At 42.0% G+C, this 27,486-nt stretch overlaps 1 protein-coding gene across 3 annotated transcripts in view; it reads right to left on the bottom strand.

The window, feature by feature from the left end:
• Positions 1-27,486, bottom strand: part of LOC122447612 (PHD finger protein 11) — an 80,637-nt gene that overhangs the window by 1,376 nt on the left and 51,775 nt on the right. For 2 of the 3 annotated variants that reach the window (XM_043478309.1, XM_043478307.1), the window contains 9 exons: positions 25,927-26,048; positions 16,844-16,951; positions 11,229-11,362; positions 6,550-6,584; positions 4,962-5,029; positions 4,009-4,191; positions 3,555-3,603; positions 2,607-2,738; positions 1,307-1,378 (listed from right to left, as the gene is read on the bottom strand). In XM_043478309.1, coding sequence (XP_043334244.1) covers positions 1,307-1,378; positions 2,607-2,738; positions 3,555-3,603; positions 4,009-4,191; positions 4,962-5,029; positions 6,550-6,584; positions 11,229-11,362; positions 16,844-16,951; positions 25,927-26,048 — 903 coding nt within the window. The remainder of the gene's footprint in view (positions 1-1,306; positions 1,379-2,606; positions 2,739-3,554; positions 3,604-4,008; positions 4,192-4,961; positions 5,030-6,549; positions 6,585-11,228; positions 11,363-16,843; positions 16,952-25,926; positions 26,049-27,486) is intronic. The other variant, XM_043478308.1, reaches the window with a different exon arrangement.

Here is a 27,486-nt window from a genome sequence, read left to right as displayed (position 1 = left end):
CTACGTTGGTTCTCATGCAATTCCAAATAGTGTCTCCTTCTAACAGTGTCTCTTCCTGGTGCTCACACCCCACAAACAATATACTGTAATGTATTCCCAACTGACTCACCTAGGTACTGACATGTTCCAAACATGTCACTTTTATATGAAAGAAAAATACACACACATGAAAGTCAAAATACAAAATAAAGTGGGTGCTTTAAAAAAAAAAAGGTACTCCCATTAGAAGTATGCCGACACTCTCAAGAGACTGGTAAAAAACAAAGCAAAACACAAACTATTGTTGGTAAATTAAAAACAACATTTTCCTGCCGATTATAAATGTAACACAAAATTCAAACAGAAATGTGTATTATGAAAACAAAAATGAGAAAGGCCTGTGCATACTGAGAGAAGAATATGAACTAATATTTTCTTTACAGGGAAAGTATTTTCTTAATACATTTGCCAGAAAGACAAATACATCTCCGGAAAAGAACAGAGTGTAGGCCACGGTTTGTTTTCAACTTCAGGGGGAGCCCTTTGCCCCAAACCCTGTGCCCTCCGCTCCTGCCTGGGATGTGCAGGGCACAGCCTGGCCAGCCGTGTGTGGCAGCCTTGGTGGAGAAGTCAGTAAGACCCATCAGTGTGGAAACTTAGCCTCTTTCAAAGGCATCTGAAACAGTGGTGAAAGGACCACTGCTCAATGTTTTATAGAAAAATTATGTCTCTGTTTCCAGCAGGTTTTCTTTTTCAAAAATTTCTTGGCAGTTCTTTTTTGATGATGAACTTTAGAATCAATGACAACTTTCCCTCTCCCCCATTAGACCTGAAGATTAATGTCGGCAGAATTGAAATTTATGCACATCACACCAAGTGAGAGGGAGACAGTGGCATCGTGCTTTATCACAGCCTCACCCATTCCTGCTGATGTTCAAACATGGTGCCCAAATACTTCAATTTTGCAGTCAATTTTTTTGTTGTTTCTACTTTTTTAAATGAGTTTTTTTCTGATTAGAAAATTATTTGTCTGTATTAAATGTGGAAAATACAGTGAGCACTAAGACAAAAGAAGCTGCTATAATCCAGCCACTTACAGATAACTGCTGTTTCCATCATGTGCAGTATTTCTGTGTGCACGTGTGTCTCTATGTATATCTGTGTTCGTTCTTCTGGGTGTGAGGGCTCATGTTTGTAATGGGCTTTTTAATTGAATGAAACTGAATTGAACATTCTTCTAAAATAGGACTTTCACCACCTGACTAGTGTTTATCATTTCAATATGGAAGTATTTATGGACTTTGCTGCTCAGTCATAACTCACATACCTGCTTGAAAGTTTACAAGCGTGTCTTCAAACAATCTACAGTCAAAAAGTGAAGTCCCGATTTCTTCATAGTCTAGAGGGAGAAAAACATTTTCGGTTTTATATAGGCAGAAACACCTCACAAAGTCTAACCCCTAATAAGGAGCCACACACAGCGGGCACCCCTGTAGCCTGCAGTAGCACCAGCCTCCCCAGGGAACTTGCTGGAAATGTAACTTCCTAGCATCTTTACTGGATCAAAAAGGTCCCTGGCCCCTCCCGCAAAGGGGCCACTGTATTAACAAGCCCCTCAGGTGGTCCTGAGGGGCATGCTCAAGTTCACATGTGCTTGATCCAGAGACAAGAATAAACAAACAAAAGAATGTAATGAGTGATCTTTGGCAAATGTTTGCTTAGAACTTCACTTTTTGGTTTTGTCCAATAGAAAAAAAATCCCTTTCAAATAATCATATATTTTACATTGTTTCATAAAATACAGACTGTCAGGCTTTTCCTTTTAAGACAGCTATGCTGCTGACCTCCTGTGCCGTCAAAAATCCAGGCTAAACTTTATAGCCAGCCCCCCAAATATGCGGTTCCTCGATCCGTGGTTTTGCATCCACAGACTGGGTAGTATTTTATTGTGTAGTATTTACTGAAAAAATTCCAGGTATAAGTGGGCCTGTAAAGTACAAACCTGTTATTTAAGTTTCAGCTTTATTTATAATAAAGCTTTTAAACTCCTAACACAGCTTATAAGAAGGGTACGTGACTATATACCTGCGTATACAGATGGAACTCAAGCTGCCAAAAGAGCTGTTTCTGAAAGGCATCTTTTTAAACAAAAATCAACAAAAATGTTAAAATTTCTTTCTTCTATGTTTTATAGTTTAAAAAAAAAGGCAACTAGCTTTTTAATGAACAGAATCTGAGTCAAATCAAAACTAAGTTAATGAATGCCATTCTCAGATCTTAGTAGTAAACATGCTCAGTTGGGGGGCGGGGGCAGGTGTGTGAGTGAATCTAGTTCTGAGCTCTTGCTGGTCACTCAATTATGAACCTCTGGGAAAAAAACATTAAAACTTCCAGGGCATCAGGCTATTATTTTTTTCTTTTACTACATTAATGAGTTTGTGAATTACTTATATCCTGTTGACTTATAGAGAGAGATCTGGATCAATAAACTTTATTAAAGAATGAGACAAAGAAGGAAAAGAAAAACAGCATAGAAAGAAAATGTGTACTTTAGGGTGGTGTTTGTTTTGTTCACGATGTAGGTCTGTGAGACATCTCTACATGTAGAAATTTTGTTATTTCAGTACCTGATTCTGCAGTGGTCTCATCCATGAGTCTTTCCTGAATCAAATGAAGTTTGTCTAATATTTCTTCAAATAAAGCGTCAAGAAGCCCTGCTTCTTTACATTTCTTGAGAAAAGCAGCTTTCACAATTGCATCTAAGAATAAGAAAAGAATTTTAGAAGGACATGGTACGTCTCAGGGCAGCCATCCTACATACACTCACTTCTTCAGGCTTTCCCTAATGGTGGATGAGCATTATTAGATAATACACACACAGCACTTTTGGGCTTCCCTGGTAGCTCAACTGGTAAAGAATCCGCCTGCAATGTGAGAGACCTGGGTTCGATCCCTGGGTTGGGAAAATCCCCTGCAGAAGGGCATGGCAACTCACTCCAGTATTCTCGCCTGGAGAATCCCATGGACAGAGGAGCCTGGAGGGCTACAGTCCATGGGGTTACAAAGAGACAGACACGACTGACTGCCTAAGCACAGCGCCTTTATCTTTTCTATTAATTTCACCATACCTCTTTTTTGTTCCAAGCTGAAACAATGAAATGTTATAAAAAGGGAAAACAACTTCTCTGCTTAGAATAACGATGTAAATAGAATTTTCTAAAATTTTAGCTTCAAATTTTTGAGATAACAGTCTCCCTCATTTTTTTTCTGTCACAATTGACTGTTTATCATTATGTAACATCTATTTCCTTAACTGGACACTGGAGTGGGCAGCCTTTCCCTTCTCCAGGAGATCAAGAACTGTATCCTTTCCTAATACTGAAGAGCAGTGGACCATCCCACCCTGTGACCTTGATCTGTTGAGATTTTGATGGAGTGGATAGTCATGACAGAAGATTTCTACTCTCACAGTTCACTACCACAAGTCCAGAAGAATAAAGTGGGATACCAACTCTAAAATCCATGGTAATAAGTACGGTGAGTCATATTTGTTACTGACAAAACTTAGAGCGAACCTGTGTGTCTGCCGCCCTTTTCCTTCTTCAGTGCCATTCTCTGAGGTGGCTAGGAGAGAAGAATCAAGATTACCTTACACTGATTTTTTACTGTTGACATTTAATACAGTAAGTCCTCTACATATGAACAAGTTCCAGTCCGAGAGCGCGTTCCTAAGTCCAGTTTGTTTGTGATTCCAACAGTTAGCCCAGGTGCCCAACTAACACAATCAGCTATGCAGTACTATAATGGGTGTATAGTGCTTTTCACAAAAATAATACATAACACACCAGAAAACACCTTTAGGGTTACAGTACAGGACCTTGGAAAGTACAGTGGTACAGTATAACAGCCGGCTCTGAGTGAAAGGCAGGAAGAGCTAGTGACGGGAGGAGGGAGGGGAGGTGGGAGATGGTCTAGAGCTGAAGGGTCGGCAGCAGCAGGAGACGGACGGCAAGCTGCAGCTTCACTCACGCCTGAGGCTGATGGCACAGGTTCTGGTTCCTTGCCGGATTCAATTCTATCTACCCTCTTGAAGAAGCGATCCAGTGTTGTCTGGATAGGAGCTCTCTTTCTCTCATCACAGGTGACGGGGCAGCACGGGACTGCGTTCTGAACGGCTGCGGCGGCCTTCGTGAGCCGTTCTGTGTTCGGGTCCTGTGCTTGAAATAAAGATACTGCGCTACTGCAGTCTCTGCAGGGCTGTAAGGCGCACAACGAACCACCGCCTGTAGGGGGCGCACACAGGCGACTGTGCGCCGGGCAAGCAAACCAACCTATGTGCCTGGACGTGCCAACACACGTTCGCATCTCTGAAAGGTTGCAACTTGAAGGTTCATATGTAGGGGACTTACTGTATTGCATAAAATGAAAAATTTTGTCAAATTCAGTGATATGCCTATGTTGAAAGTCATGTCTGTAGGCATAAACATCAAATGTATTTTTGTGTCGTCTTAACAAAACCTTAAGAGATGGAACAAGCCCCTCTTGTATAAAGGGTGAGAGGCAAAGGCTGCTGGCTCATATTAATTTAGCTTATATGAACTAGTGAAATCCCCAAAACATTTTCATATGCTTTACACATAACAGGAATCCAGAAAATTATGAGTCACGTACTAGGGCAACTATGGATCCTGTAGATGGGAAATACTTGGCTAGGTAAGGATGTTCCACTGTACCTGAGCCTGTTTTTGGACGATAAATACCACGTGGGCTCAGATCCTCTCACTGATTTGGTACCAGGGCATGTACAGGAGCCACGGGATGGTCACCTCCTGGAGGTTATGTGCTTGGACACCCAAGACACATCCAACTTCTCTTTCATATTCATCTTATCATCTATCATTGTGTCACCGAAAATTCAGAATGGTTTAAAAAAAAGACTGTATGGAGAAAATTAAAGCTGTAATAAAATGAAGTCAAATTACCTGTACATGATTGCCTGTTGAGAGACATTTCCTCTTTCCTCTTTTTCTTTTCACTCCTGAAAAGTTGGCTGAAAAATACAAATTATGTAGACACTGGAATTCGTAAGCTTGACTGCATAAAATGCACAAAGTCAAACTTAGATGTGTCAGACCTAAGACTAAATGTTTCTGAAACAAATGACAAAAGGCCAAATTTTAAAATATAAAAAGACCGTATAAATCAATATGAAAAAGGCAGCTTAGGTAGAAAAATGGGCAAATGGGGAGCTCTGGAGAAAAGGGTTCATTAAACAGAAAAACAAATTGGGTCACAGGACAACAGATGTACCTGATCAAAAGATAGGGAAATACACTCAATGTCACCCAAAGTAAAGATATGCAGAGGAAAACAATTTTTCACTGGTCAGATTAAGATGAAGATGTTTAATATATAAAGTCTGCAAGGATTTGGGTCATTGTGTGTACTGCTGGTGTGGCCTCTAGAAGATAACTAGCCAACAGTTAACCCAGAGTTTCACTGTCCATACGCTTTGACCCAGCTATCTACTTAGAGGAAGTCGAATAGTACTGTTACATACAGGCACAAGGCTGAGTGTAGAAGAATGTTAACTACAGTATTTAACGTGACAGAAAAAGCTGAAACAACTGGTTCGGCTACACAGCTGAGGAAGATACAGTGGAAGACTATGAAGGCTTTTTTAAAAAATGAGGTAAGATCTACTTACAGCCACTGACAGGGAAGAATCTCTAAGATACGCTAAGTGAAAAAAGCGAAGTACAGTAGTAGATATGTTTGTATACACAGAACACTTTTGGAAGAATTTAAAAAAAAAAATGGCTTCATCCAGGGAAAGGGTTCATTATAAACGGTTTTACAGTTTGCTTTTTGAAACATATTATGGTCATCTTCTCCTGTCAATAAACATTGATTGACAGCAATATTTTTTATGGTAAATCTGATAAGCTGAAAGGCTGAAAATGGCTGAAGAATGAGGGTAACTCTTTGGTTTAAAAAGCACTGTTTAACACTGCACAATGCAGCTGGCAGGACAGGGAACTAAGCCTTTACCCGAGAGGGCTGACTTCCATGCACAGAGAGCATTCCAGATCAAGTGTTGGCAAGACGGCCATCCCAACAGTACACAAAGGCTACATAACTCTGGGCAGCCAGGACCCAACTGTCCTCAGAACAGAAATGCTAATCATGCATTCTTAGGAAAATTGCATTCAGGGAATATACAGCACTTTGTCAGTTTTATCTACTGAAAATTGATAACTCATTTTAGAAGAAGAATAGTCGCAAAAGTCACAGCTTTTTACCATGTCTTGGTTTGGTCTGCTCACTGTAGTGAGAATGGAAGACCCCAGACAAAGGCTTCACCGACGGCAGATCTAGTCACAAAGAGAAATTCCGTCCATTATGTCTGCACACCACACAGGGACCAACAACTTAATTTTAAAAGTATTTAACATTTTAACTCAAAAACTTGTATTTTAACTTACTGAGGCCAGTAAGTCAGATTATTCCATGTCTTACCTAAATGTTTACCTTTTTTAAACCCACCAACACTGAATTTTAGATACTTACCATTTTGAGGGTCAGCATGTTGTTGGCAAAACACTCTGAAAACATGGAATTTTAGAGAGTCAGATATTTTGATTTACACGTTTCAAGTATTATGCCTATTGCTTTGTAACTTAAAAGGGAACTAACCTGTTTTTCATGAGGGCTTAACCCTAAATATTTATTTTAAAAACAAAATTGCTGGGCTTCCCTGGTGACTCGGTGGTAAAGAATCTGCCTGCCAGTCCAGGAGACACAGGTTCGGTTCCTGATCCGAGAAGATCCCACATGGCCTTGGAACAACGAAGCCTGTGTGCGCCACAACTATTAAGCCTGTGCCGTGGAGCCTGGGACCCGCAGTTCCTGAGCCCATGTGCCCCAGCTGCGGAAGCCTGCTTGCCCTACAGCCTGTGCTCGGCAACAAGAGAAGCCAGCACAGTGAGGAGCCCCCGCTCGCCACAACTGGAGAAAAGCCCTTGCAGCAACGACGACGCACATGCCCAAAAATAAATAAATGAAATTATTAAAAACAAAACTGCTGGGATTTCCCTGGGTGTCGAGTGGTTAGGACTCTGTGCTCCCAATGCAGGAGGTGAGGGTTTGATCCCTCCCTGGTCAGGAAATTTAGATTCCGCATGCTACACAGCACGGCCAAGGAAAAAAACCCCAAAACAAACAAAAAATTGCAGCTCAAGCCTGTGTACGTATTGACGCACATCAAGTGCAGATGGAGCCCATACCAGCGTCCCCGGTGCCCTTGAACCACGTGGACAGTCAACGTGTTCTCTTAGGGGTGAGTGCTGATGACATGTTTTAAACAATATGTTTATTACACAGGGGTCAGTGGGATTTTACTGTATAAAGATCCCTAGCAATCCAGTGGCTAAGACACAAATTTTCATCTGACTATACAAAGTTCTGCTGCTTTTCCACAATAAGCACAAAACTGGACTTCCCTGGTGGTCCAGTGTTTAAGAACCCACCTGCCATTGCAGGGGACACGGGTTTAATTCCTGGTCGAGGAAGATCCCACATGCCGTAGGACATCTAAGCCAGCGCGTCACAACTACTGACCCTGTGCTCCCCCAGCCCACGGGCTCCAACTGCTGAGCCCACGCGCCAAGAGCCCACGCTCTGCAACAAGAGGAGTCACTGCGAGGAGAAGCCCGTGCACCGCAATGAAGAGCGGCCCCTGCTCTCCACAAGCAGAGGAAAGCCTACGCAGCAGCAAAGACCAGGCATAGCCAAAAAGAAATAAGAAACTGCAACCGCAAATTGCATGCATTAATCTGCAGGGCGAGCAGTTTCCTAACTCCACAGGCATCGCCCCCAGACCTTCCATTTGAGCTGCACAAGCCTGGAATTGATCAGCCACAGAAGAGAAAGAAGAAGTGGTGTAGCTGCAGCAGAGGAGTGCTCTGAGTGAAGGAGCGGCTCTGGCCCCATTTTTCTCTGCAGCCTCTGTTCCTCCTCAGCCCCCAGATCTTTGTCCTTGAGGTGCTGACCCCTGGATGCAGGGTCCCCCGTGCTTAGAATGTATGGATTCTTCCTGTCTTATACCAGTGCCCGCCTCCTCCATACAGTTCTCCCAGCAAACCACTCCCCATCCCCAATCAATATTAATCTCCTCATCCTTTGGATTCTGGTATCTCTGAGCCCTTTTGTTTGCCAGGTATACTTAATTTTTTATGGAAAATTTCAAACATAGAGAAGTGGAGGAGATGTGATGAACTCCCATGCCCCCACCCATTTTCAACAATTATCAACTGAAGGCCTAGCCAGCTTCATGTAAGTCCCCTCCTGCTCCCATCCTGCCACAGGCTGATAGTTCTGACCTTGTGGTCCTCCCATGAGGTGATGGGTTTAGTCCATGTCTTGTTCTTCTTTATATCACAACACCTAACAAGGGGTCTTGTGTGTGACGGGCACTCTGAATGTTTCAATTCAATGAAAAAAAAATCAGTGAAAGTTCACCTGATACTTGATAATGTTAGTCGCTCAGTCGTGTCCGACTCTTTGCGACCCCATGGACCATAGCCCGCCAGGCTCCTCTGTCCATGGAATTCTCCAGGCAAGAATACTGGAGCAGGTAGCCATTCCATTCTCCAGGGGATCTTCCCGACCCAGGGATCGAACCTGGGTCTCCTGCACTGCAGGTGATTCTTTACAGTCTGAGCCACGAGGGAAGCCCAATACTTGATAAAAAACTATGACAAAAAAGGATTATTTTATGGAGTCTCTCTTCAGTGGTTCTAATGTATGATCAGTATTTTTTCAGACTTTAAGGTATAGCAGGAACTTCTTTCTGTTTGACCTTGTAGCTCTGCTAATAATAGTCTTTCCCAGTGGGTGTTTCAGGTCTTTGGAGAAGTCATAATAAAACAAGCTCTTTGGGAAGGTGAATAAAAAAAGTGAAATAGAATATTACAACCATGGGTTTCTCCGTAAATCAAATATAAAAAGAATATAAAATTAACATATTCATACATTTCCTGTCTAGTCTCAAGCAAGAAAATACCTATGGAACTTGTAAAATCAGATGTTAAGTTATTTTATAAATTATTTTAAACTTCTTGGAATGTTAGTTTTGCCCACATTTTAGCATATGTGGCCCCTAAGCTTAAAGAGGATGTAGTGGCAAAGAGCAAAGACTCTGGAGCCCTTTAGTCCAGCTCTGCCACTTAACAAAAGTGTGGCCTGGGTACAAATTACTGTCCCTCAGGGCTTCAGTTTCCTCATAATAGTATGGGAATAACAGTATCTACCTTACTGGGCTACTATATGAGCTTTAAATGAATTAACCTTTGCAAAGTGCTTTGAAGTATTCCTGGCATAGAGTAAGTGGTTTTAATAAAGTAATAAAATAGTGTTGGAAGACTCTGATAAAATTGGGGGGGGGGAAGTCTACCCTCCATATGGAATTTTAAAATATCATTTAGGAATGTAACAGATCTTATAAAAATCGTATTAAAAGTAACCCTCTGGGAGGGATAAATGAGGAGTTTGGGATTAGCATATATATACTAGTATATATGAAACAGATAACCAGCAAGGACCTACTCTATAGCACAGGGAACTCTGCTCAGTATCATGTAACAAACTGTAAGGGAAAAGAATCATGCCCTCCTTCATGCCCTCTGAGCTGAACCACTTTGCTGTATACTTGAATCTAATACAACACTGTAAATCAACTATACTCCAGTTATAAAATAATAATCCTCTCAACACTAATCCTATTATTCAGATACTATGACTGAAAAAAATGTATATATTTCACTGAACTTTCAAATGTCCAGGACTTCCTTGGTGGTCCAGTGATAAAGAATTCACCTGCCAATGCAGGGGACACAGGCTCGATCCCTGGTCTGGGAAGAGTCCACATGCTGAGGGGCAACTAAACCTGTGCGCGACAACCACTGAGCCTGTGCTCCAGAGCCCGCGCACCCAGGGCCCGAGCTCTGCAACAAGAGGCCACCGCAAGGAGAAGCCCTCTCAGCAACTCGAGAGTGGCCCCCCATCGCCACAACGAGAGGAAGCCCGTGCGCAGCAACGAAGACCCAGCACAGTGAAAATACATAAATAAAATGTCCGGTTCGATCAGAATCTATTCACATGCCCCAAAGAAGTGGCAAGTGTCTGCCTGGCTTGTCCACGCTAGACCATCAGTCTCTGTTTTACTCCATCTCATAACATTAAAAAGGTCAAAACTGTTAAGACCATTGTATAACTTTCTTCACCTTTATATAACATATTCTAGACTGCATCTATGTATGAAAGAGTTCACTTAAAGTGACCTGAATCAATTAACACCTGGCTTACTGATTTCCTCTGACTAAATTGTGTAATGACTTAACTGACATCTTTCATCAGAAGGAAGATCAAATTTCTCCGGGTAAAACAAACACACTTGTAGTAGACTTGAAATATGCCTCACTGCGTAAAAATTCACATGATAGAATTATTGAAAGACAAGGAGCAGGATTTCAAAGTCAAGACAAGTTTTTCTTCAAGGACCTGATGACTGATAACTGTACTTGCTGCCTAGTTTATAATTTTCAGAGGCTATTTATAGTGAAGAGGGTGGTGACATTAGTGGGAAAATGCATTCATTTGGAGACAAGATGGGTATAGCGGGGACCTGACTAAGAAGTCAGGCTCCTTTCCTGTTTGCAGAAAAAAGCGAGTGTGAACTGGTTCCCACCTGTTAGGTGACTAGCGCCCCTATGACAAGCAGCATTTTCTACCAGGAAAGAAATGACGCAGGGAGAGTAAAACTCCAGACAAAACCAACCCTGCTTCTTTTCATCCTATGACAATTGTTGTTGCTGTTTAGTCGCTAAGTTGTGTCCAACTCTTTGTGATTTCATGGTCTGTAGCCCACCAGGCCCTCTTGTCCATGGGATTCTTTCTCCAGGCAAGAATACTGGAGTGGTCGCCATGCCCTCCTTCAGGGGATCTTTCTGACCCAGAGACTGAACCCACATTCATGCACTGGCAGGCGGGTTCTTTACCACTGAGCCACCTGGGAAACCAGGGATGGTCTTTTGAAGTCAGGTTCCTGACTGGGCATCTCCCAAACCACATTCCTACTTGGAAACAATTTGTATAAAACTAGCTTTAAAAAATCTTCTCTTAATCTAACCATTCCATATTCCAATCCACCCCTCCTGCAAATGTGGCTTTAAAACAGTTTCATTAAATACTTATAAATTCCTTTATGTCCATCAGCTTGCAGAACTGCGTGGTCATTCTTGGCACAGAAAAAGTGGTAATTCTTGGAACAGGATTTTAAGTCACATCCCACGGTGGCTCCTTTTTTCCCACAATACGTGCATTTCTACAGAAGAGGAGATTTACTGAGTAAGCACCCGCTTTTTCAGAGTTTTTGTTAAAAATTAAAAGGCAAGAGGTCATCAAGTGCTATTTTTAAGCTGGCTTCCCTCATGTCCTCAGTTACAAACACTGGGTCCTGACATCTGCTGCTCGTTTTGGAATTTCAGCACAATCTCAACTGACTGGAATGTTTTTTAATGATCTGATTAAAAGCAGAAAACTCTTGTTTCCAACTCCTGTCCCCTCTCTTTAAGAGATTTCTAAAAAGCAGGGCTGGCAACACTGCCTGGCTCTAGGCAGCGGTTCTGGGGGTGACACTGAGCATGTGGCCAAGGGCCGCTCCGGGGGGGCCCTGACAGCTGCGTGATCTCAAGCAGGCCCCTTCCCCTCTCCTAGACCTGCATTCTTCCCTGGGATAACAGCACATGTCTTATAGACGCTTGACTGAGGAGACGTGAAGAAAGGAAGGGAAACCTCTTTGGCATCTATGCAGAAAGGCCAAAAATGTAAAAAAACAAATATAAAAAGGCTTCTGAAGAGTAAGTTTTTCCCTTACTTCAATTCATTTGATACCTTGCTTCTCTGTATTAGTCTACTGGCCTGATAGGAAGGTGGGGTAGAGATGGCTAGGAGGACAGAAACCTAACCATTTGGGGGAATCCGAGCCATGACCAAGGCTGGTTTATATCACACTCCGGCTGCATGAAGTGTAGGCTCAAGGTAACCACCTAGCAAAACAGGAGAAAGCTCACACAGTATCCCAAGAGCAGCACAAACAACTCTCTAAATAAACAAAATGCAAATATGGGAGAGCAGTTAGACTGTGCGGAAGGCAGGATGTGAAGTCAGAGCACAAAGAATGATCAATTAATGCTGGGGGGGCACTAACTAGATGCATAGAAAAGAAATAACAGTAAGATCCCTACCTCACAATGTATTTCCCAATAAATTTCATGTGGAATAAGGCTTTATATAAAAAATAGGTTATTTTTAAAAGCCTACAGAAATCTGGAAAATATGAGAAAAAAGAAAAAAGTATAGTACTGAGGTGAGGAAGGCTGTCTAAGCAAGGCAGGAAACTCAGAAGCCACAAAGAAAAAGACTGATCTGACTACATAAGAAAATGTAAGCTCCACCTTTAAGGTGATAAGATACCATAAAAAGAAAAAAGGAAGACTTGTTTGCTGCATAGTTGATAAAGGGTTAAGACTCTACTAACCCACAGAAAAACGGGAAGAGGCAAATCACACCAGAAGTACAAACAGCTAATAAACATCAAATTAGAAGATGCTTGCTCCTTGGAAGGAAAGCTATGACAAACCTAGACAGCATATTAAAAAGCAGAGACATCACTTTGCCGACAAAGATCCATATAGTCAAAGCCATGGTTTTTCCAGTGGTCATGTATGGATGTGACAGTTGGACCATAAAGAAGGCTGAGTGCTGAAGAACTGATGATTCTGAACTGTGGTGTTGGAGAAGACTCTCGAGAGTCCCTTGGACTACAAGGAGATCCAACAAGTCCATTCTAAAGGAAATCAACCCTGAATATTCATTGGAAGGACTGATGCTGAAGCTCCAATACTTTGGCCACCTGATGCAAAGAACTGACTCATTGGAAAAGACCCTGGTGCTGGGAAAGATTGGGGCAGGAGGAGAAGGGGGCGAGAGAGGATGAGATGGTTGGATGGCATCATCAACTTAATGGACATGAATCTGAGCAAACTCCAGGAGACAGTGGAGGACAGAGGAGGCTGGTGTGCAATGCATGGGGTCACAGAGTCAGACATGTCTTAGCAACTGAACAACAGTAAACACTGACTCACTGAAAGACCTCAGAGTAGCTGCTGACCTGGCAGACTCTCTTCTAGGACGGGGGACCCGCAGTGGACAAGGTACCTGCCATTGTGAGGTAAACTCTCTGGTGGAGACAGACAATGATCAAATAAAGCCAACTTTAAAACAATGACATATGCTTTGCAGAGAATTAAGGCCAAGTGACAGAGTGTCTCTGGTTCCCTACTTCAGATTGGGTGGTCAGTGATACACAAGGCCTCCCTAAGGGGGTGACAGAGAAGCTTAGATTTTAATAAGGGCGCCCAGTCTACATCAAAGCAGAGGTAAGGACATCGTCAGCAGAAGGCCTTGTGTTCTTGAGACAAGAATGAGCTTCTGTACTGGCCAGCTTACAAGAAGGACAAGAGGGACAGGTAGTTTTGCTGGAAGAGAGGGGAGGCAAGGGGGAGAGTCTGAGCTAAGATCCAGGGGGCTTGGACATACGGGCCTTATGAACCACAGCGATGAGCTGGGGTTTTATCTTCGTGCAAGGGGAGCATAAACTGACGCATAAAGACACTGTTCTGGCAGCTGTGTGGAGAATGGCTGGGAAGGGTGGGCGGAAGAGAAAAGCGGGACAGGTATCCAGTGTTCAGCAACCGTCCAAGAGAGTGGGGTCAGACCTCACCCTGGTGGATGGCTGGTGGTGAGAGAGAAGAAGAGGGTGCAAGGTCTATAGCGTGACGCTGATGGGCTTGATGCTGGGCTGGGGCTGTGGAGCAGATGATGGCGGACAGGCGATGTGCTGTTTGCAGAGGAGAAGCGGACAGGTGTGGATGGACCTTGTGCAGGTATGTGCAGGGGATGGAACTATTTTTTTCTGGGCCAGTTTTAACAGGAGATGCGGAGATCAGGTAAGTATGTCAGGCTGGTCTTCAGGGCTGGAGATAAAAGAGTCCAGGGATAAGAGTGATCCTGAAGCCACAGGAACTGGATGAGGTCATGGGGGAAGGATGTTCAGATTGATGAAGGAGCCCAGGACAGGGCCTCAGGCACTCCCAACCACAGAGGGTGAGCAGAGGAGGAGAAACAGCCCAGGCCCTTGGGAAGAAGCAGCCCGAAAGGTAAGAGACATCCCAGCAGAGTGTGTCTGGGACGTGAGAAGGAAGTGCTGCAAGATGCAGGGCAGGGACCACTGTGTGAGGGTCCTGCCGGAAGGTCACCTAAGTCAGACAAGTGACCCGCAACTGACCAGCTCTTGGTGTATGAGGGAGGATATTTTTTTAAAAGATGACATGATCAGTTAATCATGTTTATATGCTGATGGGAATTATCAAGTAGAAAGAGGGGATACTGATATGAAGGGGTGGGGGAGGAAAATGCAAGAGCCTGGTCCTTGGGGAGGGGGCGGGGAGCAGCGGCTCCAAAGCCCAGGTGCAAGGTTAGCTGTGACAGGCTGGAGGTCTAGGGACAGGCGGGTGGAGTATTCTGGAGGAGTTCCTGTCTAATCGCTTCCACCTTCTTGGTAAGAATCAGGCAAAGCAACGTACACCACCAGGATGGAACCCTAACTTCAGAGATGGCCTCTGGGTGTTTCTGACGTGTCGGTGTTGTTCATCAGTCGTAACAAATGTCCCCTCTCGAGCGGGTCGGTGTTGATAAAGGGTGGGGGGGATATGGGAACCCTCTGTACTGTCCCCTCAGGTTTTTTTGTGAACCTAAAATTGCTCTAAAAAATAAAGTCTCATCAAAAAGAAAAACAGAACCGGGACTTCCCTGGTGGTCTGGTGGCTAAGACTCCAAGCTCCCAGTGCAGGGGGCCCTAGTTTGATCTCTGGCTGGGAAACTAGATCCCACATGCTCTAACAGTTCGCATGGTGCAACTAAGACCCGGTGCAGCCAAATAAATAAATAAGTAATAAATATTAAAAAAAACACACACACCAAAACCAACAGGCAGAGTCATCATCTTGGGAATGAGAAGTTGGGGTGGGGCAAGACTTCAAAGACAGATGAGAGGACATGAACCAGTTCGTGCGGAGGGTGAAGTGCCGACGGTCTGTTTGAGATTTACGGCTGTGCATCTGAGATCAGCGAGAACGTCTGTGGGTTTCCTCGGGTTAACGGCTCAGCTGCCAGCGCTACCGAGCTCCTGCAGACACCATACAGACGTGCTTGCCCAGGGAGGGGGTCTGCTCTGTGAGCACAGAGGGCGTCCGGGGGGCGGGGAGGGCTGCAGGGGGGTGACGGCTGCGCTGGACCACGGCCAGAGACCACTGAAGAGGCGCTGCAGCTGGGCGCGCCGGGAGGCCAGGACGGTGACTAGGGAGGGGAGGTGGTCAGCCTCTCCAGGGGTCAGGGAAACGCAGTGGAGAACTTGGTGAGACTGGCAAAAATCAACAAGGTCTGTGATTCTCATTTGTGTCTAGGGCTGGGAGAAGCGCGCTTTCATCCACTGAGAACAGACGTATAAAGTGGTGCAGTCTTCCTGGGGGTCATTTTGTCAGCACGTTTCAAAGATTTTAAAGGAATTTCTAGGACTGTGCCGTACAGTACCCCGCACACCAGCACGTAAGGGTAATGCACAAAGACGTTTACTGCGGCTTTGCTGTTCCAGTGAAAACCAGAGTCAACTCACTATCTAAGGGCAAGGGAATGGCCTCACACCTTCTGTTACATCCTATATAATTCCGTGAGGTCAGTAAAGAGAATGCCAGGGAGTGCTATGCCTGTGGCTCTATGGACACACCGCATCTTCTTTCCGGCCTTCCATTAGCTTTTGCACACCCTGTCCCCTCTCTCTGGAGTTCCCCGTCTGCATTCGCCCCCACCCCCAGCGCCGAAGGCTTCCCGAGCCCCAGCTGGGCTGAGCTGCCTGCTCCCTGAGCGCCCAGAGCAGGCACATCTCAGAGTGCAGCGGGTGCTGCGGACACTGCCCTGTCTATGCTGCCACTGCACGAGGACTAAAACAGTGTTTGCTCTGGATCACTAACCCGACTGTGGGCGGCGGTGGTGCTGAGCGTGTCAGCGCTGACGCTGCTGTCCTGCTGACTAAGCTGTGGAGGGTGCTGTCAGTGGGGGAGTCTCCTGTAGCAGCCCCGGAGGCTAACTACCCAGGGTGCTTCCTTCCCAGGGAGCTGGCCCAGCTCCAAGGGTAGCTCCTGATTACGTACGGTCGCCTCTAGGAATTGGTGCAGAAAAAGAAGTGTGGCCTAACTCAGCTTTCAGGAGGAAGAACTTTTTATAGACAGGAAGACGAAAGCCTGATGCTTCAGCAGCTGCCTGTGGCCACCCTAGGATCACAAAGGAACCAGCTGATGCTGTGGACAGCAGGGTGGAAAGGATGATGGGCCCTTGATGACATCATTGAGCCCCTGAATCAACCAACTCTGAAGCCAGTTTTTCCTCTGGCTAAGTGAGAAAATGAGCATTCTTTTTTTTTTTTTAAAGCCAGTCTCAACTGGAGTTCCTTCTACTTTTAGCCAAAGCATTCTGAATCATTATCTATTGATACTTTAATGATGAAACACATTGTACCTTATTTAAAAATATTAATATGTTCAATTGAATCTAAGTTTCCAGTACAGGTCCTACTTCTTTCAGCTCTCCAAGATACATCTCTATTCCTGGTTTATTAATCAAATAGACTTTCTTTTGAAGGCATCCCCAAGGGTCTGTTCAACTTTGTAAGAAAATCATTCATACTTACCAACTTCCTTCCTCTCTTGATTTCTTTCTTTACTGATTCCACATCAAAATTTCTATCATTATTACATGAATCATGGTCCTCACATTCCACAAGTGCCGAGGAATACAGCTGCAGATTAGGAAAAGAAAAACAATCCAGATTATATACAAAGAAATGTTGAGAGCTACAAGTCAGAAAATGGTACCAAAAAAGTATTCATCAGGAATGGAAGATGACAACCTTTTGGGGTGTGTAAGCAGACCTCAAGCCACCCAGCTTTTCTTCGGGAATAGTCCTGATCCCCGGGCATGTTTCACACTGCCTAACCCTGACCCTCAGTGGCTTGGTCAAGGCCCAGATCCCAAGCTGGGCCAATCAAAGTTCCTATTCTAGGAAAGTTAAATAGGCTCTGAGGCACACAGTCAGAGAAGAGAAAGTCAGTCTACAGAGAGAGGGAAAACAAAAAATGAGGGCTACACAGGACATCCCAGGTTCCTAAGGGCTTCTCAGCTCCTGTTCCTTGGCCCCGCCTCTGGACCTGCCTTCAGGAGCCACAGAATGGCCCTGCAACTCATTACAAAGACTCTTGTGTATTCAGGTTGGCTTGAGTTTCTAAGAGCTTCTTGAGACCAAAAGAATCCAAACTACTTCCTAATGAAAGACCAACATTACAGTACACTTAAATTATAAAGGGCATGAAAAACCTAAGAGAAAAAAATTCTGACCCTGACATAGGCAAAGATTTCTAATAAAAGCAAAAACTATAAAAAAGTTCTCAAGTTGGTTGGGACTTCCCTGGTGGTCCAGTGGTTAAGAATCTGCTTTCCAATGCAGAGGACATGAGTTCAATCCATGGTCAGGGAACTAAGATACCACATGCCATGGAGCAACTAAGCCCATGCGCTGCAAAAAAAAGACTCCACATGTTGTAACCAAGACTCAACACAGCCAAATAAATAGATAAATATTTTAAAAAGTTATCAAGTTGGAATTCATCAAAATTAAAAGTTTTTGTTCTTTGAAAGACATCGCTAAGAAAACAGAAAGGCAAGCCAGAAATTGGGAGAAAATATTCGTAATTCATATACCTGACAAAAAACTTATATCGAGAATAGAGGAAAAACTGTTGCCACTCAATAAGACAATACAATTAAAAATGGGCAAAAAATCTGGATAGACACTTCAGAGAAGAGTTACAAATGGAAAGATGCTCAAAATCGGTAACCCACAGACACAGCCACAATGAGATACCAATACACACTCACCAGATTGGTTAGAATTAAAAAGACTGAAAAATAACAAAGTGTCAATGCAGGTAGGGAGCAAAGGAAATGCTTACACATTGTTGGTAGAAGTGTAAAATAATGCAGTCACCTTTAAAGTTACACATACACTTACTTTATGACCCAGCATTCCTCTTCTAGGTATTCACCCAAGAAATAAAAGCATATGTCCACATTTAAAGAAGGCAAGAATATACAATGGAGAAAAGATAGTCTCTTCAATAAGGAGTGATGGGAAAATTGGACAGCAACGTGTTAAAAAAATGAAATTTGAACATCTCATCTATACAAAAATAAATTCAAAATGGATTAAAGACCTAAGTGTAAGATGGGGCACCATAAACTCCTAGAAGAAAACACAGGCAGGACACTCTTTGACAAAAAGCAATATTCTTTTCTGTCTCCAAATGCAAGGAAAATATAAGGAAAAATAAACAAACGGGACCTAATTAAACCTAAAAGCTTTTGCATCAACAAACCATCAATAAGACAGAAAGACAACCTATTAACCTATTGAGTGGGAGAAAATATTTGCATACGATATGACCAGTAAGGGGTTAATATACAAACAGCTCATAAAACTGAAGATCAAAAAACAACCTGATTAAAAGATGGGTAGAAGATCTGAATGGACCTTTTTCCAAAGAAGACATGCAGATGGCCAAAGGCACATGAAAAGATGCTCAGTATCACTGATCATCAGAGAAGGGCAAATGAAAACCTGGAAGAGATATCACCTCACACTTGTCAGAATGGCTGTCATCAAGAAGACTGCACACAAATATTGGTGAGGATGTTGAGAAAAGGGAACCCTATACACGGAGAGTGGGAATGTAAGTTGGTGCAGCTGCTATGGAAAACAATATGGAGGTTCCTCAAAAAAAAAAAAAAAACAACTGAAAATAGAACTATCATATGATCCAGCGATTCCACTCCTGGGTATGCATCCAAAGAAAATGAAAACACTAATTCAAAAAGATACATGTACCATAATGTTCATAGCAATATTATTTACAATAGCCAAAGTATGGAAGTCCATCAACAGATGAAAGGATAATAAAGATGTGTGGTGTGTGATTCTTTGTGACCCCATGGACTGTAGCCCACCAGGCTTCTCTGTCCGTGGAATTCTCCAAGCAAGAATACTGGAGTGGGTAGCCACTTCAGAAGATCCCTTCTCCAGGGGATCTTCTAGATCCATGGATCAAACTCGCGTCTCTCACACTGCAGGCAGATTCTTTACCATCTGAGCCACCAGGGAAGCTTATATCTATATCTACACACACACACACACACACACACACACACACATATATATGTATGAATGTGTATATTTATTGTGTATACACACACACACACACACACACAAAAACACACAATGGAATACTAATCAGTCATAAAAAAGAATGAAATTTTGCCATTTGCAACAACATGGATGGATGTGGAGGGTATTATGCTTAGTGAAATAAGTCAAAGACAGACAGTACATGTCATCACTTATATGTGGAATCTAAAAAAAAATAAACTAGTGGCGCTGGTGGTAAAGGACCCAGCTGCTAACGAAGGAGTCACAAGAGAAGCAGGTACGGTCCCTGGGTCGGGAAGATCCCCTGAGGAGGGCATGGCAACTGACTCCAGGATTCTTGCCTGGAGAATCCCATGGACAGAGGAGCCTGGTGTCTACTGTCCATAGGGTAACAGGGAGTCAGATGGTAAAGAATCTGCCTCTAATGCAGGAGCGATCTGGGTTGGGAAGATCCCCCGAGGAGGGCATGGCAACCCACTCCAGGATTCTTGCCTGGAGAATCCCATGGACAGAGGAGCCTGGCGGGCTACAGTCCACGGGGTCGCAAAGAGTCAGACACGACTGAGTGACTTAGCACAGCCCCACAATGAAAATAATGCATGTGTCTATCAACAGAGAAATGAATAAACAAATTATGATAGAGCCATACAATGGAATACTACGCAGAAATAAAAAGGAACAAAATACAGATATGAGAAACACCATGGAAGAATCTCCAAAGACTGTTAATGAGCAAAAGATGCCAGACACAAAGCATACATATTGCTTCCCTTCATACGAGATGAGAAAGACAGGCTCAACCTAGAGGCGCTGGGGTTGGGGGGGAAGTGGTTACAAGGAGGCATGAGAGAACCTTCTGTGGTAACAGAAATGTTCTACGTCTTGATGGTGGCAGCGGTTACACTGGAAAATACGTGAATTAATACTCTGAACTGTACACTTAAAATGAGTGCTTTTTAATGTAAATTATACCAACAAAGTTAACTAAAATAGAAAATTAACATCAAGAGTATATTAGAATAAACATCACAATCAAATAGTGTTATTCTCAGAATGGGTTAACAACAGAAAATAAACAAGCACATATCTTATAGTAACAAGTTAAAAGGAGAAAACTTGAGACATGAGAACCAAACATATCAGAATCTTCTGCTATAAAGAAGGACACTTGAACCTGAAACCTGAGTGGTCTGAGGATCAGGTGATAGTAATATATTAATGTTAAATCCCTGATTTTGATGGTTACATTGTGATTATGTAAATATCCTTGTTTTTAGAAAAGACGCACTAAGTGTCCAGGAAAGATAGTATATCGTGCCTCAATTTAATTTCCAATGGTTCTGTCAATGAAAGTAATCAATAAACAATCTATAATAAGAATGGATTTGAGCCAAATGAAGGCCTAGCCCGGAAGTCCACTTCCCAGATTACTCTAAAAAACTGCTCTGCAGAAGCACTGTTTCTAGTACAGTTTTATCCCTTGTCAGAACAAAGAACATTAAACAAGTCAGCGTTACATTTCTTCAAAATTATTTTTAAAAAAAAGAAGAAGAAAAAGAACAGACCAGCATGTACGCAGTGAGTCAGTATGATCTTGGTACTGGGAAGGGAGGTTTATCATCAAAGGAGGACCAGCATTGGCATGCCAGGAAGAGAGGCATTTAATCTTTGTTTTTAACATGGACATTCTTTACTTCTGGTCAGTGTGCCCTTTTCTCTAACAAATAAAGCAGATGTACAATGTATATTTGATAGGCCACAGAAAGACTATTTTAGTTAGCATAAAATTCAAGTTAACTCATGTATAAGCCAGAATGACCTTCCTGTATCTCAATATGTGAATATTTCTTTGATCAGTTCGAACAAAAAAGATTCTTTGTACTGTATGTGCAACTTTTCTATAAGTTCAAGATTTAAGAAAGTCAAAGTGTGTATATAAAAAAAGAAAACATCTAGCATTGTGCATGGCCAGAGAAAGAGAGGGAAAGAACCCAGAAGATCATTACAATAGATGCAGAAAAAAGCACTTCATAATATTCAATACTTTAACTTGTAGAAAACTAGAAATAAAAGGGAGCTATCTAATTTTCATAAATTGAAAGTATTAAAAACCTAAATATAAATTTAATGATAAAATCCAGAAGCATCCCAGTAATATAAGAACAATCAAAGCTCACTAAAATGCTTCTAATCACCAGTATAACACAAAGTTCTAGAAAAATGTGGTAAAATAAGAAAAAGAAATTAAGAGGCCAAAAAATTTAAAGGAAAAAAAAGTCTTCATTTATAGATGAGGACTGTCCAAATAAAATATCCAAGTAAATCTGACTTTTAGATGCGAGAATTTGGCAAGATTTTTAGATGAGTTAAAAAAAAAATCAATAGTGTTTGTGTATATCAATTATGTTGTTGTCTAGTTGCTAAGTCACATCCGACGCTTTTGTAACCCTGTGGACTATAGCCTCCTCTGTTCATGGGATTCTTCAAGCAAGAATATACTGGAGTGGGCTGTCATTTCCTCTCCAGGAGATCTTTCTGATCCCCAGATTGAACCTTTGTCTCCTGTATTGGCATGTGGGTTCTTTACCACTGAGCCACCTGGGAAGCCTGTATACCAATAATAGTCCATTTTAAAAATGTATTAACAAAAACAAAACAAAAACCAACGCAGGAATAGACCAAACCCAAAGTTCTAGACTGCTATAGACAAAAATTGTTGGACATTTTTGAAATTCACAAAAGACCTGGCTAATTGGAGAGACACCCCTGTTAATGGAAAGACATATTGTAAGGGTGTCTATTTTTTCCCAAATTTATCTATAAATTTCGTGGAATTCCAGTTAAAATTCCAATAGAAATTTCTGTGAAACCTGATAAGCTGATCTCAAAATTCAAAGTGCAAAAAAAACAGCCAAGGCTTATCATAAAATCACAGTAGTTAAGAGTATTGTACCAATTCAGGGATACACAAGTGACCAATGGAACAGAACGGACAGTCAGAAAGATATCTGTGCCCATATGACAATACTGTTAAGAGCAACAGGTAAGGATGAAGGTTCAAGAACTAGACATCTAGGTGAGAGTCCTGGCTCAGTCACTTACAGCCCTGTGACCTTGGGCAAGTCACTTAATTTCTCTGTGCCTCAGTTGCTCCACCTTTGAAAGTGAAGTTGCTCAGTCGTGTCCAACTCTTTGTGACCCCATGGACTGTAGCCTACCACGCTCCTCTGTCCATGGGATTTTCCAGGCAAGAGTACTGGAGTGGGCAGCCATTTCCTTAGTTTGGGCCTAATTACAAAACCTCCGTCTTAGGGTACTTGTGAGGATGAATAGTTAAATACAGGTTAAGCTCCCAGAGTATTACCTTACACACACTGAACACCAAGTAATAATAACAATAGTTACCATTATTATCACTACAAATCAGTAAGGAAAGGATTGTTTTTTTAAAAACAGTGCAGGAAAGTGAAAGTGTTAGTTGCTCAATTGTGTCTGACTCTTTGCAATCCCATGGACTGTAGCCCGCCAGTCTCCTCCGTCCATGGAATTCTCCAGGGATCAGACCTAGGTCTCCTGCACTTCAGGCAAGATAGAGCTGGGGGAAGTAGTTAATCACATTAAAAAAAAAAAGTGAGAGAGTCAATTCCTAGGTAGGTTGATAAGAAGTCCGGGGTACTCTAGGAGGAGAGAGGGGTCTGGAGTTCTCAAAGAGGAGAAAAGGACAGACGCTTTTTTCTACATTGCTTTGTCTTAGTCAATATAACAATGAATCTTGCTCAAAGATACATTTCTCCTTAACAAGAACCTTCTGACTAGCCTTGTTATCTTAAGATGTATGTTGTGGGAGTGGGTCTGGTAAGACCCTTTACTGTAATAAGGTATATAGCGCCCTTGCAAAGACCAGTGAGTGGGGTACTCTCCACCCCACTTCTGATGTCTGTGTCAGCTTTCTCTGTCCCTTTTTCTCTTTAATAAAACTCTGTTACACAGAAGTTCTTGAGTGATCAAGCCTGGCTCCTGGTCCCAAAGCTAAATCATCATCTTTGGATATCACGAATCCGACATCATTCACCATAAGCTGTCAAAAGTAGATCCCTGCTTTATATGGTAATCCAGATAAATTCAGTTGCATCAAAAATATCACTTCCCTTAATTATTTCAATCTTTCCTTTAGCTTTCTAATATGTTGTTGTTTAGTAGCTAAGTTGTATCCAACTCATTTGTGACCCCACAGACTGTAGCCCAACAGGCTCCTCGGTTCATGGGGGTTTCCCAGGCAAGAATACTAGAGGGGGTTGCCATTTCCTTCTCCAGGGGATCTTCTCAACTAGGGATCAAATCCACATCTCCTGCATTGTCAGATGGATTCTTAACCACTGAGCCACCTGGGAAGCCCATAGCTTTCTAATTTACCTCAGTCCTAAATGAGCTGTTCCTAAATCCAAAGGCATTCTTATTATCAACAATAAATTGATTAGCATAATTTTAAAAAGAAGCTAAATGAAAACAACACAATTTTTAAACTTTTTGGGAAACAGAACCTTAATATGGAAAAGAAATTCTTAGGGTGAAAATCCTACAAACTATAAAGAAAAATGATGAATATTAATTACATTACAAGCTTCCATGCAACAGGAAGCACCATAAATAAACTCAAAAGCCAAATATACGATAAAGCATTGAATGTATTTTTATGTAAATAAACATATATAAGTGAAATTAAGATCTCAAAAAAAAAAAAGATCTCAAAAATAAAATGTCGTCTCTGAACAGAAGTCATAGAATCGACAAACAGAACTGCAAAAAGAAAGCAAAACAGAACCACACAGAAGCACAGCAAGGGAGGTGCAAACCCACTAAGTCATCCAGGAACTGCAAATACAAACAAGAGACTATCCCACACTATCTGAAAGGAAAACATTAAATTTCACAGTATCATGACAGACAAACCATAGACCCAAGGAGGAACTGTGAAGAGAAAGAAAAGAAAAGCTACAGGTTGGGAGAAAATACATAAAATATATCTGTCAAAGGACTTCTATCCAAGATATAAAGAGCTCTTAAAACTTAACAACAATAACGAGCTAATGAAAAACTGGACAAAAGATCTGAACAGACAGATGGCAAACAAATACATGAAAAGATGTTCAAAATCTCATGTCATCAGGCCATTACTGATTAAAATACAAACAACATGAACTCTCACTCATTTTGGGTGGGAATGTAAAATGGTACAGCCACCGTGGAGGACAGTTTGGCAATTTTCTACATAGTTACGCACACTTTTACCAGACCAAAATAAATAAATATATCACACAGAATTAAGTGTTGACAAAGAAGTAAGGGAAGTCAGACTTGGCGCAATCCCTTTGGAGAGCAGTTTGGCACATTTCGTAAGGTGCAGAATCCTCCCTTCCCGTGCCCAGCAGTTCTGCTTTTTGCTAAGTGCCCCAGATCAGAGGAAAGCTCCTATGAATTAGGAGACCTATCCAAGGATATTCACAGCAGCTGGTCAGTCACACAAAAAACTGGAAAACCTCAAATGATCATTCACTTTAACAGTGACTATAGGGACTTCCCTGGGGGTCCAGTGACTAAGAATCTGCCTGCCAATGCAGGGGACTCGGGCTCGATCCCTGATCCGGGAAGATCCCACATGTCTTGCAACTAAGCCCGTGCACAACTGCTGAGCCTTGCGTCCTCCGGAGCCTCTGCTCCGCAACAAGAGAAGCCCCAGGACTGAGAAGCCCACGCACCACCAACTAGACAGTAGCCCCTGCTTGCTGCAAGCAGAGAAAGCCCAGGCGCAGCAACGAGGAATCAGCACAGTCAAAAGATAAATAAATACTAAAGAGAGAAAAACAAAGTCATTTTAAAAAGATAGTAATTATAGTCATAAAATGGAATACTGTAACATTTAAAATTAAAGAGTAGAGCTACTATCAATGAGGGTAAGTCTCAATAATCCACAGAATTTGATAGAAATTCTGTAAAGTCCAAGAACATGTAAAACAATACATATTACTGTTTAGAAATACTTAAATATGTGGTGGAAGCATAAAATTAAAAACACAAGATAATAATAAGTACCAAATTTGTGTTGGTGAAGGAATGCCTCAAATGGGACAGAGAAGGGAGAGTCCTTAGCTATCTACGCTGTTTTCCCTTAAAAAAAAAAAAAAGCTGAAGTGAGTATCATACATCATTTTATAAATCTGGGGTAGACATTTTATAAATGTCTATGGGTATCTGTTATATTTGAAATATTTAATTAAAATATCTTTAAAGAAGCTTCTTCACCATAATTTCTTGTTTGATCAGTTATAAATAAAACCAAAAGTAATCAAAAAGTATTACTACCTGAAACTTTAGAAAGAGAAAAATATGCTCCCCAAATCCCCACTTAAAAGTCCAAACCATGGGCAGTCAATGTGTTGTTCTTTGTTGTATTCGAAGTACATTTATCTATTTTGGGATGTCCTTCCCTGAAAGGACTCATGTGTGTTCAAACTTACCAAACAGTTTTCATGAGCAGCTATATTCTCTGACTGTGCAAAGTACAGGACACTACACTCGAGGTCTTTGGGGCAGAGCGCGCATATCCTTTTTTGCAACCTTTCTGCAACCTGGAAGACACCTACAAAGTAACATCCCTCATGAGAAATGGAAAAGTGGAATTTCTTGGTCTGTAACTCCTCCACCCATCATAAAGGAGAGGGCTGGGCACTTGTTTTTAGAAGAGAGTCTCAGCTCCCAGGGAGAAAAAATTCAGGACCCAAGTAGAAATGCACCTTTGCAATTTTTGAAATTTTACATTTGCATTTTTTAATGGCTTAATGAAAAAAAAAAGAAAATATTTTATTTAAAATGTCCAGGGACTTTCTAAAAAAAAAATAAGGTAAATAAATAAATAAAATTAAACATGAGGAACAATGGGCTTCCCAGATGGCGCTAGCGGTAAAGAACCCGCCTGCCAATGCAGGAGACGTAAGAGACACGGTTTGACCCCTGGATCGGAAAGATTCCCATGGAGGAGGGAATGACAACTGAAGAGATTGAGCACACACAGACATGAGGAAAACCTTTGCCTAACAAACCTAAGTAGGAATTTAAATACAAGGTTCTCACAACACTGCCCTGCCCACAGTAAGCTCTCAGTTACATTCACTGACATTATAAATCAACTGTATTCCACAAATAATGCTCTGATTAACTATCTATAAAAAAGAATTTAGATCCTTATACTATACTATATTCAAAAACAAATTTGGGGTGAATTAAAGAAGTAAATGAACAATGTACTTAAATGCGATGTAATCTAGCATTATAATAAATTAGGAGAGAAAGACACATGACGGTAGGAAGCAGATTTTTTCTTTTTTTAAGAGAAGAATGAAGAAAGGAAAGAACAGAGAAGGAGAGCCAGGAAGAACAGGGAAGAGTCAGAGACAGAAAAAAGCCAGCTGTTCCCAACATCCCACTTGGACGCACCAGTGGGAGACAACCTTTACTCTCTAATCTATTAGTTTGCTGTTAATTTGGCCATAAGCATCAATGTAATATTTCCTTGCCCTTTCCAATGCTCATCCTCTTAATTCATCTGGTTTTCCATAGCAGAAAGCATTTTCAATTTTACCTTCAAATTTTAGTTCTGAAACAAAACTTCATTTAACAGTGAAAGGGTTTGATTTAGATAAGGTTAAACTGCTTAATGGAGAAGGAAATGGCAACCCACTCCAGTATTCTTGCCTGGAAAATGCCATGGATGGAGGAGCCTGGTGGGCTCCATGGGGTCACAAAGAGTCGGACATGACTGAGTGACTTCACTTTCACAAACTGCTTAAGCTCTTCTTAAAAGTTTTTTTGGTTACTCCAAAGTGTAAGATCTCTTAGCACCTCTCTTAAATTAGATTTTGCATCTCACACTGTCCAAAAACCTCACTTTGGAGCTAGTATTTGTTTCACGTTCAGATGAGTTTCTTCTTTAATTATCATCTGTTTCCTGGATTGGAGTCCTGCTTAGTGGGGCTACAAATGAGTGATCCTCCTGCTCCTACCAACCAAGAAAACGGGAG

This window comes from Cervus canadensis, chromosome 9 (assembly GCF_019320065.1).
Source record: "Cervus canadensis isolate Bull #8, Minnesota chromosome 9, ASM1932006v1, whole genome shotgun sequence".
In the NCBI taxonomy this organism is placed as follows: domain Eukaryota; kingdom Metazoa; phylum Chordata; class Mammalia; order Artiodactyla; family Cervidae; genus Cervus; species Cervus canadensis.
The sequence above is the reverse complement of the archived record's forward strand: the minus strand, read 5'-3'. Positions and strand labels throughout refer to the sequence as shown.